Source organism: Lipotes vexillifer, unplaced genomic scaffold (genome assembly GCF_000442215.2).
Source record: "Lipotes vexillifer unplaced genomic scaffold, Lipotes_vexillifer_v1.1 scaffold173, whole genome shotgun sequence".
In the NCBI taxonomy this organism is placed as follows: Eukaryota; Metazoa; Chordata; class Mammalia; order Artiodactyla; family Lipotidae; genus Lipotes; species Lipotes vexillifer.
Window position 1 is genome coordinate 312582 of NW_006770924.1, and position 12081 is coordinate 324662.

The 12081-nt window shown below is 40.5% G+C and overlaps 1 protein-coding gene across 1 annotated transcript in view; it reads right to left on the bottom strand.

The window, feature by feature from the left end:
* Positions 1-12081, bottom strand: part of ACVR1 (activin A receptor type 1) — a 76522-nt gene that overhangs the window by 7885 nt on the left and 56556 nt on the right. The window contains exons 7-8 of the mRNA XM_007446448.1: positions 9531-9806; positions 4878-5075 (exon numbers count right to left, since the gene is read on the bottom strand). Coding sequence (XP_007446510.1) covers positions 4878-5075; positions 9531-9806 — 474 coding nt within the window. The remainder of the gene's footprint in view (positions 1-4877; positions 5076-9530; positions 9807-12081) is intronic.

Genomic DNA, 12081 nt, shown 5'->3' on the forward strand with positions numbered 1-12081 from the left:
CAATGAGATACAAGTGCTTTTTGACACATTTCAACACTGGATTCCATCACAAAATGGAATAACCAAAGCCAGTCACTGAAACAAAAGTATGTCCACATAGCCCTCCTGCGGGCAGCGAAGAGGAAACACGTGAAGGGTATAACAGAGGCTCATGCTGCCTGGATGATGCCACAGTCAAAGATGTGCTACAGGAGGATCAGTGAAGGTCATTTTAGTTATTAGCTTTTAAACCCATGAGCAGATGTGACCACAGTATTAGAGCAGAACACCTCTGGCGTTTCTGCATACAGGGATCCAAACAAGGTGTGACACCGAAGGCTGAGGTTCCAGAGAGAGGACTTCTGATCTCAAGAGGGAACTGCTGCAGGATGCTTGGATGGGGCTACTAGAGGTTTTTGATCAGACCAAAGCTAAATGGCACACGCGAAGAGCCGTGATGCACCCATTCATCTGCGGAATCCACGTGTCGATTTCTGTCTTCACACCACACTGAACCCAGGTAACCAGAAACCAGTGTGTCTGCAGAACACTGGAAGAACACTGCCAGAGCAGTAGCAAAAATCTTGAAAGAAAGGCCAAGGCCTAGCTGCAAGACTCAAAGGAGAAAGGGACCCCTCTTCAGCTTGGAAGAGAGAAGAAGCTTCAACCTGAAGCATAAGAACACAAATCAGGAAATCCTGCTCAGATGGGCTGTGTCAGCATCCCAGGGACAGTCTTTATTTCCTGGCCTGGGTGAGACCGATATATTCCATTTTAACCTGAGATCCCAAGAGTACGGTCGCTGACCTAGCAGCACAGCATCACCTGGGGCCCTGCTAGAAAGGGAGATCCTGGGTCCAAACCTAGACCTACTAAATCAGAAACTCTTGGGGACGGTTCAGTACTCTGTGTTTCTAGGTGATTCTGCTGCACACTCTCTGGCTTAAGAACTAGTGATTCAAGCAAACCCCTGCCTTAGATTCATATAGAAAATTCACCCAGAAATGGTCAGAAAATGGCTTTCCTTCCGACCAATTCCAAATTCAGTGTCAAACTGAACACAAACCGTAAATTCCAAAAGACACTACTGAGAAATTTTCAGATGTGAAAATGGACTTAACTCTCATTTCCTGTACAGACACAGCAGGAAGTTTATTATTATTAGCAAAGAAATGTAAAATTCCCATGAAAATACAAAATGCGACTTTTTTTTTTTTTTTTTTTTTTAGAACCCAGGGTTTATTTCTATTTAAACAATACTCAAGGACCTTTCAGAAGGTTAAAAGGCCCAAAGATGCCCGGGTTTCATATAATAATATAGCCAGGTTCTGGCTTTTGCTCCCTCTGTTTCGAAATGCTCAGGACTACCCTGGGCAGTTCAATGCCTCACTAATTCTTCTAGTCCAAGAGTGGTGAATTTCTCTGAGTTTTGGCATAATTCCTACAAGGCTGTCCCTCTGGTAATGACAACAAAAACAACGCCAGAAGCAATGATTGTCATTGAGAGGAAGAAAGGTAAATGATCAGAGAAGAAATCTACCACAGCAATTTCAAGAAGCAGAATTATGAATACGGTAGAGAACGAGCTGAAGCATTTGCAGAATCTTCTTGAAAACCCTTCTTGGCATTATTCTTTGAAACCAGGTCCTCTGACTCTATGCTTGAGTAGTTGGGATCATGACGGGTCTTATCACAACATGTATCTTCATGTTATTTTTCTCAGGCTCTTACACAGTGCCTGGAAACTGGCAGGTATTTGATAAATGATTTTCAAGTAAATGGAGGACTGGCTGCTATGATAGAACTTTTAGCCTATTGATCTGAGGTCAGTCGCTCTTCTGACTTTACTGGGCTTTTCCAAAATAAAATCACAAAAATAGTCTCTTTCAATCACAACAATAATAATAGGTTTAATAATAGCAGCCCCGCCTCCCCTGCATCGGCAGGCGGACTCTCAACCACTGCGCCACCAGGGAAGCCCGCGACATATTTTTATACTCATGGTTCACTTGAGGACTGTATTACTCCAGGAGAACTATCTGGTCATCAATTTTTATAATGGACTCAGAAACTCAAAGATGCATAATTATAATGACCTCCCTAAGATATTCATATAGTTAAATGAGGTACATTTAGTATGCAATAATTTCAAAAATATATATCCTTTAATGTCAGTTCTTAAAGCTAGTAAGAAAGTGAAATAGGTACATCACACCCTGGGGTGAGCGGGATATTGTAAATTAGAACAACTCATGGAAAGCAATTTGGCAGTTATGTGTGAAGCCATAAAAACATCCAAATTCTTTGACCTAATAGGTCTACTTTTTTTTCAGACTAAGAATAATTCCCCAAATGAAAAAGTTGTATGAACAAAGATGTCTACATGGAGGAAAGAGGATGTCCGACAACATAGAAATGGTTAAATTAATGAAATATCATGGGACCATCTAAAATAAAAACAGACTAACAACATTTAAGAAACACAAATGAAAAAGATGATACAGAATTATATTTACACTATGATTACAACTAAGTAAAAAGATATGTACGTGGTTGCACAGGGAAGAAAGGCAAAGAAACGTGAATACTGGAAGGTAAAGGCAAATTTTTCTTATTTTTCTTTCTACTCATTTTTCTGTTTGGGGGTGGTAATAATGAAAATATTAACAGGTACGCAAGCAGCACTGAACACTTTCAAGTTTGAGTTTGGATAAACTGATTTCTGTGTGCGTGTGCGTGTGCTTGCGCGTGTGTGTGTGCGTGTGAATATTCATGGAAGAAGGAGGACTAGAGAAAGAGAAGGGGAAATATCAAATGAGTCATTGCCAAGGGACAGTAGCTGATTTAAAATGAGACATGACATACCCTTACCTCCCCCTAAAAATCAAACCACACCACAGAACAGAAGCTCAACCCACAAAATTTTAGGAACAATCTAAACCATGATGTAAGGGGGAGATCAGTAAATCAGAAAGCAACCAAAATAGTCTCTCTTCCTCTACCCTTCACGATATTTTTTCCAAAAATAATGTTAAACACAGGATAGATCAAGAAAACTATTTGTTGAGCTGTATTTTAAACTGACGGCTCTATTCTCCAACTGACTCCTATTAATCACAGCTGATCTTTGAAAGCCGTTTGGGTTTAAGCCTGCGACACAGGGAACAAATTTGCAACATGAGTTCTTACAAAGCCCAAAGCCCAAGTTTCTGCCAAGTTTGCCTCTCATCACGCAGGCTTGCCTGGCATGGCTCCAGCACCCATAGCTGGACTGGACTATCCTGGCCTTGGAATATTAACTTCCTCTTCGTCTGGGGCAAGTTCCCCACCACACAGTTTATAATGACACCAATCCTTCTCTAAAGTGTTTAAAATAAACTAATTAGAATTTGATTTTCAACTCTAAGGCACTCAAGAATTATTAGGGACGGGGATGGGGAAATGAAGTCGCTTTGCAATTTCAGGCAAAGTTCAGAACTTTATAAATCAGCAAAACAATCACTCTGTTGCAAACAATTCTCAAGGCACTTGAATGGCACAAAATACAAGTCAGTAGCTCTCAACAATTGAGAAACAGTTACCAAGAAAATGTTCATGACTCCATCCAAAAAAAAAAACTTTAAAAGAACTGTCTGGTTACAATGCATGTATGTTTATGTTTAATTTAAAACATTGTCTTTGATACCCTTAAGAGTGTTAAAAGCAAACACACTCTGCTGTTAGGGAGGGAAAAAAACTACCACAAAGGCTTGCCAACTTAAATTATTGCACACTAAAACTATGTTACATTACCCCAATTTCACTTAGCTCACAGAACCAGAACTTCCTACTCTCTGGCTATTATTCTTGAAAGTTGTAGTTACCCCCAAAATTTCAATCCTTACAAGAAACTATGAGTGGAAGGTGGGATGGAGCACATATGTCAGTGACTTCATGCATTATTTCTTTAATACTTCAAATCTAGGATTCCAGTGGGTCCCAGGAGGGTAAAATATCTCCTGAAAATGAATATTAATTTAAATATATAGCATTTTCTTCTGTTTTCCTGGAACAATTTCAGACACATTCTTTGTGAAATAGGACTTCCAGTTGTGAAGGTATGAAGAGGTCGATTGAGTCGATTCGAGAGGTTCTGCTATAATAACCACTTTGTGGGTAGATGGGGCATGTGCTATTTGAATGAGGATATGTAGTGCTTTCAGAATACAGTGAACTTAAAGTTCAACAATGTATTTGTGGCTGATTTGAAAGATGGAGGTGAAAGTTCACTGTAGGGAATATGGGTAAAAAATTATCGATAGACATATGCTTCCCTAGCTGCTAAGGCAACACCGTTTCATAAAGCTTATTTATAAGAGGACCAGCACGAGCCTCCTATTCAGGGCTTCCTGAATGTAAACTTCACTTACTTTGCAGGTACAGCCTGCTTCTTACAAACGAGTGAATCCTGAGTGTGCAACCTGAATCTTTTCTCAATAATCCAAACTTAAGAAGTAAAAATACCTCTAATAGCAGAATTCACCCTTAGATTTCCTTGAGGCTCTCATGATAAAACTCACTTGGGAGAAGAGCAAGGAAGGAGGAAGGGTGGGAAAAAAAGGCAGAAAAAGGACGGAGAAAGGAAAAATAAAATATGGACTGATAAAAAAAAACAAACCAAGGAATAAGTAGTCTCTTGCAGAAATACTTTTTCCACCACGGTTTCCCCTCCTGCAGTTAAAACAGACTGCCACGACGTGCCTTCTACCTACCAGCCATAAAGCAAATATAAATGCCAACAGCTTCACAAGCATGATTCACGGAACAATGTGTACTTAAATATTCCCTTTGCCCTTTTAAAGGTAGCAGAATCAAGAGGACTCGGACAAGGACAATATTATCTGAGATCAGATACCTACCATTGCTCACCATCCGCCTGGCCACTTCCCACAAGACAAGTCCAAAGGCCCAAATATCGACTCTCTTATAAGAATCGAAACAATCCACCTGGATGGTTTCATCTAGAACTTCGGGGGCCATGTAGCGTTTGGTTCCCACACGGGGGTTGTTCCCCACGTCGAGCTGATTGGTGCTCTGGGAATGCATGACTGCCAGGCCTGAAAGGAAGAAGACAACATTGTCAATCCGCTCCCTTCGTTTCTCACAGACGGCTGCTGAAGGATTTTTAAACCAAACCCAACGAACAGCGCCCTCTTGTGGCATCCATGGTGACTGCCGCATTACACCCAGAGTCATCTCTGGAGTGCCCTTGTGATGACTTCCGTTGAGAGCAGGAAATAGGGCTGATGCCAGAAACATTTGAGTCTCTTAGGTTAACAGATGAACCTCAGAGACAAAAAGTTTGGGGTAAATAATAAACTAATAACACCAAACCAATATGAGGCCAGTGTTCGAAATCCACAGGAAAACAGACTCACTTGTTAAATGGGAGCCTCCAAGTGGCTTAAATAACAAGGAGCAAATTAAGCTCTCAGGCTCCAGCACAGCTCCCACTAGACTGCAAACACAAACTTCAAACCATGTGAGGCAGGGACTTTGAGGTAATTTATCATTACATAAAGGGCCAACTGCCCCGGGCCCTGCTCCATCCCTAAAAAAGGGCCGCTCATCTGAACGGTAGCGTGGACCAAACCCATGGGGCTCTCTCTGCCGCCACATGTACAGAGAACATTAAGCTGGCCCTCAGTTCAAAGCACAACTATCACGTTAAATGGTTTTGAAGCACTATCTTAAACCATGGCTCATTTCCGAATTCCTCAGCCAGTTAGAGACCCAGCATTCCTCACAGACCAAGGGGAATAGACAGATTAACGTGCATGGTTTATTTGAGAATGACATTACTTTTTGATGCACATGCAGACCAACTGAAAGTGATTCCTGTAACACTCAAAATAATGAAAACTGCCAAACTGGAGCAAGCAGACCACGTAAACCTTCGTAACCCAGCGGGGATCCCGCAAGTCATCTATGGAGAGTGCTTCTCCTCCCACTCCGTGGCTTTGCACGGGTGAGATGATGACTCCATATAAAGCAAGGGAGATGGCACGTACGTTATCTCAGCCTCAACACCAAAGATACTGGCAACTGCGTTTGACTAAATCAGACTGGCTCCTCTTCTCATTTTTATAATCAACCCTAAGATTCTATGGCCATTACGAACATTTCGCAAATCATAATGCCCCTCCACCATTTCCAGAACCAAAGAGTAAAGATAACAGAATACAAAAAAGGTGAAGTTTAAATAGAGAATAGAAATACTAGCTGTGGTGGTTTAAAAATACATCCACAAGTGTTTTGAAACTTCTCCCTTCACGAGGGGAAACTCAGTTCCTCATGCCTTGAGCGTGGGCTGGACTACCAAACAGAATATGGCAGAAGAGTGTGTATCTTTAAGATTAGGGCATAGAAGGCATATGGCTTCCTATTTGCTCTCTCTGGGCTCATTCACAGTGTTATGAGGACACTCAAGCAGCCCAGTGGACAGGACCACATGACAAGGAACTGAGGCTTCCCATCAACAGCCATGGGAGTGAGCCATCCTAGAAGTTCCTCCAGGCCCAACCAAGCTTTCAGATGCCTGCAGCCCTGACTGATGGTATGACTGTTACCCCTGTAAGATCCTGAGCCAGAACCACAGACCTGAGTTGTTCCAAGACTGCTGACTGACTGTGTGACATAATAAATTTGTGTTATTTTAAGCTGCTAAGTTTTAGACGTAATTTGTTTCCCAGTAATCCATAATTATTACACTAACTAATAAAGAGACAAACCAACCAAATGCAACGTGCCTCAATTCTTGTTTGAAAAAACTGGAAAAATTTGAAAATGGCTATTAAATGATATTAAAGCATAATCAATAACTTTTAGGTGTGATAAACTGTGATTATGCAAGAGAAGTATTTTTAGGGGCTGCACTTTGAAGTATTTAGTAGTAAAGAGTTGTGACTTTGCAACTTCTTTTCTTTTCTTTTTTTTTTTTTTTTTTTTTTTGCGGTACGCGGGCCTCTCACTGTTGTGGCCTCTCCCGTTGTGGAGCACAAGCTCCGGATGCGCAGGCTCAGCGGCCATGGCTCACGGGCCCAGCCGCCCCGCGGTATGTGGGATCTTCCCGGACCAGGGCACGAACCCGTGTCCCCTGCATCAGCAGGCGGACTCTCAACCACTATGCCACCAGGGGAGCTGCAACTTATTTTCAAATGAATTTGCAAATATATACACTCAGCCACATACAGATAAAGCAAATTTGGCAACATTTTAATAACCGTTGAATCTAGGTATTGTGGCTATGAATGACCATCATACTACTTTTTCAATCTTTCTTTATGCTTGAATTTTTCTATGATCAAAAGGAAAATACAATACTGGTATTTTTGCTAAAATACTGGAAGTTTTACAGTATTAATAATAGAACATAATTTCTAACAAGTGATCCTTAATTTCTAGGTATAAAGTAAAAAATTAATATAAATTGCAGTCTCACAGGAGCTGTTTCCTGTACTACCAATCTACTTCCCTGAATAATGACCCCTTAACACAGATTTCTGTATGAAACCGTGAATCCAGCTGGAAAGCTATAGGTCAAAATAAATGTAATTAAATAATTAATTAGTTGGATTTGCTAATTCCCCCCAAGTCCCATAAACCAAAACCAACAGCTGCCTCAATTTGTCTATCTTCCCTTGGCCTCAGGACTATAACAGCAGCTACCATTTGAATGACTATTTGCCAAGCATTTATAAAATTTCTGAATCTTACAAGAATTGTGTGAGGTGGGCATAATTGACTTTTAGTAACATGAATAAACACACTATTATAAAAGTTTCAAACAATAGAGACGTTCAAGGCACGGTGCCAAACACTGAAGTCCCCCTTGCTAAGCCCCCCCACCCTTGCCCTGAGTGTAAGCAGGTCAGCACTTAGGGCAGGTAAATAGATAGATGAAAAAACCTGTACAAAAATGCTGGATCAGGGACTTCTCTGGTGGCGCAGTGGTTAAGAATCTGCCTGCCAATGCAGGGGACATGGGTTCGAGCCCTGGTCTGGGAAGATCCCACATGCCGTGGAGCAACTAAGCCCGTGCGCCACAACTACTGAGCCTGCGCTCTAGAGCCCGCGAGCCACAACTACTGAGCCCGCACGCCTAGAGCCCGTGCTCTGCAACAAGAGAAGCCACCACAATGAGAAGCCCGCACACCGCAACGAAGAGTAGCCCCCGCTCGCCGCAACTAGAGAAAGCCTGCGTGCAGCAACGAAGACCCAATGCAGCCAAACATAAATGTATTAATTAAAAAAATGCTGGGTCAATAACTGGGAAACTCAAATCACCTTAGCTCCATAAGCCATGGCACAGCCATCAAAGTCTTCTACACCACAACAAAAACGTTAGGGTCATGCCTCCTTATACTTGGAAAACACCATAAAATAATTTCTCAACATGAACACAAGGACTTTAAAGGGCTAAAGAAAAACTTTATTTGAAAAAAATAAATGTATTTGAAAGAAATTTTCCTGATATGTCAAATCCCTTGTGTTTAAAAACAATTTTATCATTTATGTAATTAGAGCTAACACTGCCTAAACGTTTATCAATGTAACAATAACTATAATGATATGAAAATAAGAGCAACCATTTTTTATTCAAGGAGAGTGAGTATCCTCAGTAGTCCACCGAAATGAATAACCAAAATTACAATTCAGTTCTCGTTAGCATAATTATTCAGCCAATATTCTAGGGGTCTAGGATGAATAGGCTTTATAGAGAATGCCACTATAAATGAAAATAATCTTATTTATAATGCAATAAAGCTACATTAAGCATCACCCTAACACCATAAGAATGAGATATGCCAGCAGGGCAAATGGTAAATTAGTTTGGGGATTTTTTTTTTTCCCTCTTTCTTTGATTGATAATTTTGCCTTGGTTGCAGAACAACTTTATAAACCATTTTTAAGACAAATTCATTCCATAGGTTATTTCATTGTGTGCCTACTTTGTGTAAGGCTTGTGAAATCAGAATGCAACAGTATACTGGTTGCCTCTCAGGGTGGGCTGGGGCAGGAACAGACTGAACCAGCATGAGGTGACTTTCTAGAGTAATGGGAAGGTCTGTATCTTGACAGCAATTTGGATTTTACAGCATCTGTCAAAAATCTGAGAGTGTATACTTAAGATCTGTGCATTTCAGTGAAATATAAATTTTACCTGAAAAGAGAAAAAAAGTAAACAAAGAACTCCAGTGAATGATATATTGGTGTGTATGCTGAAGCCACTGGAGGGAAGAACTCTTTTGTCTGCAGTTTACTTTGAAATGTATCAAAGATTAAGCTGTATTGATAAATGGAGGCTGGATATGTGATAACAGTAAAATGTTCATGGGAGAATGAATCTAGGTGGTAAATATACAGGTGTTCACCGTGAAGCCCTTTCAATTTGCATGCTTGAAATTTTTCATGACAAAGTGTTTGGAGGGAAAAAGATGATGCAACCTGGCTAAACAAGAGAAGACAACAGAAGTTAAAACAGTAATTAAAAACTATTTTTAAAAATTTACCCAAATCTGCTATGCAACACTGTCCATTCTTCTTAACCAGGATGTTTTTGCTTTTTAAATCTCGGTGAGCAATGGCTGGTTTCCCTTGGGTCCCAAAGATCTCTATGTGTAAATGTGCGAGACCACTAGCTATGGACAGCACTATTCGCAGGCAGCTCACTGTATCCAGAGTAGTAAGCTGAAGGTAGTCATACAGCGATCCCATTTCATGATAATGTGTGATTAACCACAACTGTGTACTGGAGTGTCTTGATGTCATGTCTGAAGCAATGAAACCTGGAGACAGCAAGAACAAAATTAATAGACAAGGGAGAATTTCACATTACAGCTTAATTTACTATACAGAAATAGTGACCCATACAGTAGAGATCACCTATAACAAAAAATAATTAAACTTACCAACTGCCATAAAAGGAGGTTTACAGAGGCATCAACAGAGAAAAATAATGTATTTATAACTTAAGAAGACACTGCTAGTGAATAAGAAATTTTCATATTCATTTCCATTGCAAATAATCCCTTGAAATTTTTTTTTTACATTGCATTAAGATTCAGATAGAAATAATGTCTTTGTGTTTACCCATAATGAGAGTGTTAAACCCTTTATCATGTTGACATTCCAAGCACAGATCATTCATCAACCACCCAGAAAGAACACAAAGCCTAGAACCTAGACACCTGTGTTCTAGTCTTGATCTGCCTGTGATCTGCTTTATAACATTAGGCAACTCATTTGGGCTCTTTGGATTGTCTCTGCTATAAAATCAGGAAGTGAGTTTATATTAAATGTGACTGATTCATCGATTTAAAAAAGGAACCTATCAAATATAATAGGCACCTAGGATGCTCTTTGTCAGTCACACAGGAAAACCAAGATGATGGTGTTTGTTGGCTAGAAAAGAAGACAGAGTTAAAATGGAAAAATTATGATATAATGTGAAAAGTCCTGTAATATATATGTACAAAGGATAACAGGAGCCCAGAGCAGGGAATCATAATAATTCAGACTAGATGTTACAGTAGGCTTCCATCATGAAGTGACAACTGAAGTCGTCTTGAAAAGAAGTGAGATACTGATCCTGTGATAAACTGTAAACATGAAAAAGAATATATATGTATAACTGAGTCACTTTGCTGTACAGCAGAAATTAACACAACATTGTAAATCAACTATACTTCAATAAAATTTTTTTTAAAAGTGAGATATTGAAAGATGTAGATAAAGAGGAAGGAAGGAATTTTTCTAGACATTCTGAGGGGACTTTTCAGCACACTGAAAGAACTCGCAGTCGGAGGCACTTCCTAACCTATGAAATAAATGGTGATGTGTGTGCCTGTCTTTCCTGTTACAGAGGTGCTTTCCTAGCGTTATAGATCTATACCTTATAGACACCCATATGGACAGTGAAATTTGGGACTTAGAAATACAAGGGGATTTTTTTTTTTTTAAAGACAGATAAGGCTTGAAGAATCAAATGACTTGTTAAAGTGTAAAGGAGAAGGAGAATACATAAACATGCCGTACCTTATATAAAGTACTTTATATAAAATTTGTATCACTTGCACAAATATTTTCTCATGGAATTTTTCTCAGTAGACCAGAAAGATAAATATTATACTCATTTTACACATGACGAAGTTGCTGCTGGGAGGTGCCAAGGATCACACAGCTAATGATCACACAGCTATTAAGTTGCTACCAACTCCAAATTTGGTGCCAGCTGCTCCGATACACCATACCTTGCATAGGAAAGTTCTGGGAACAAAGAAACGTTTCCCTATTTGATCATCATCATCATCATCGACAACAGAAGCAGCAAATAATTAGAATCAGCAATGTGCCAGGCACAGTTCTAAAAATCCTACATGCAATCCTCCAACAACCACATGAAGGGGGTAGATTACATCACTGACATTAAGGTCAGTAACCGGCCCCAGCAATCTGGCTCCAGAACCCATACTGTTACCCACCATATCATCCTGCCCTCAAACAAGCTGGCTTCTACTCGAGAAAGACAATCTGACATTTGTACCTGTGGGATATCTGTAAAGTGAACCGAATAACACTTCCGCACCTTGACCCCCATCTCTTTCTCCCTCTTCCTCTAAGCTGGTCCCCACAGCCAGACTTAGTCTCTCACTCTTCCCTGTTATCCCACCTGCCTTTGTCTCCCCATAGCTGATTCTCTTAGAACCCTTAGCTGGCCATAATATCAAAATGTGCACTTAGACATTTATTTACTCTTGCTAAAGAAACTGCTTCTGCTACAACAAGATCCTACTGTATAGCACGGGGAATTACATTCAATATACTGAGAAAAACCATAATGGAAAAAGAATATAAAAAAGGTCTGTGGGCTTCCCTGGTGGCGCAGTGGTTGAGAGTCCGCCTGCCGATGCAGGGGACGTGGGTTCGTGCCCCGGTACGGGAAGATCCCACATGCTGCAGAGCAGCTGGGCCCGTGAGCCATGGCCGCTGAGCCTGTGCGTCCGGAGCCTGTGCTCCGCAATGGGAGAGGCCACAACAGTGAGAGGCCCGCATACCACAAAA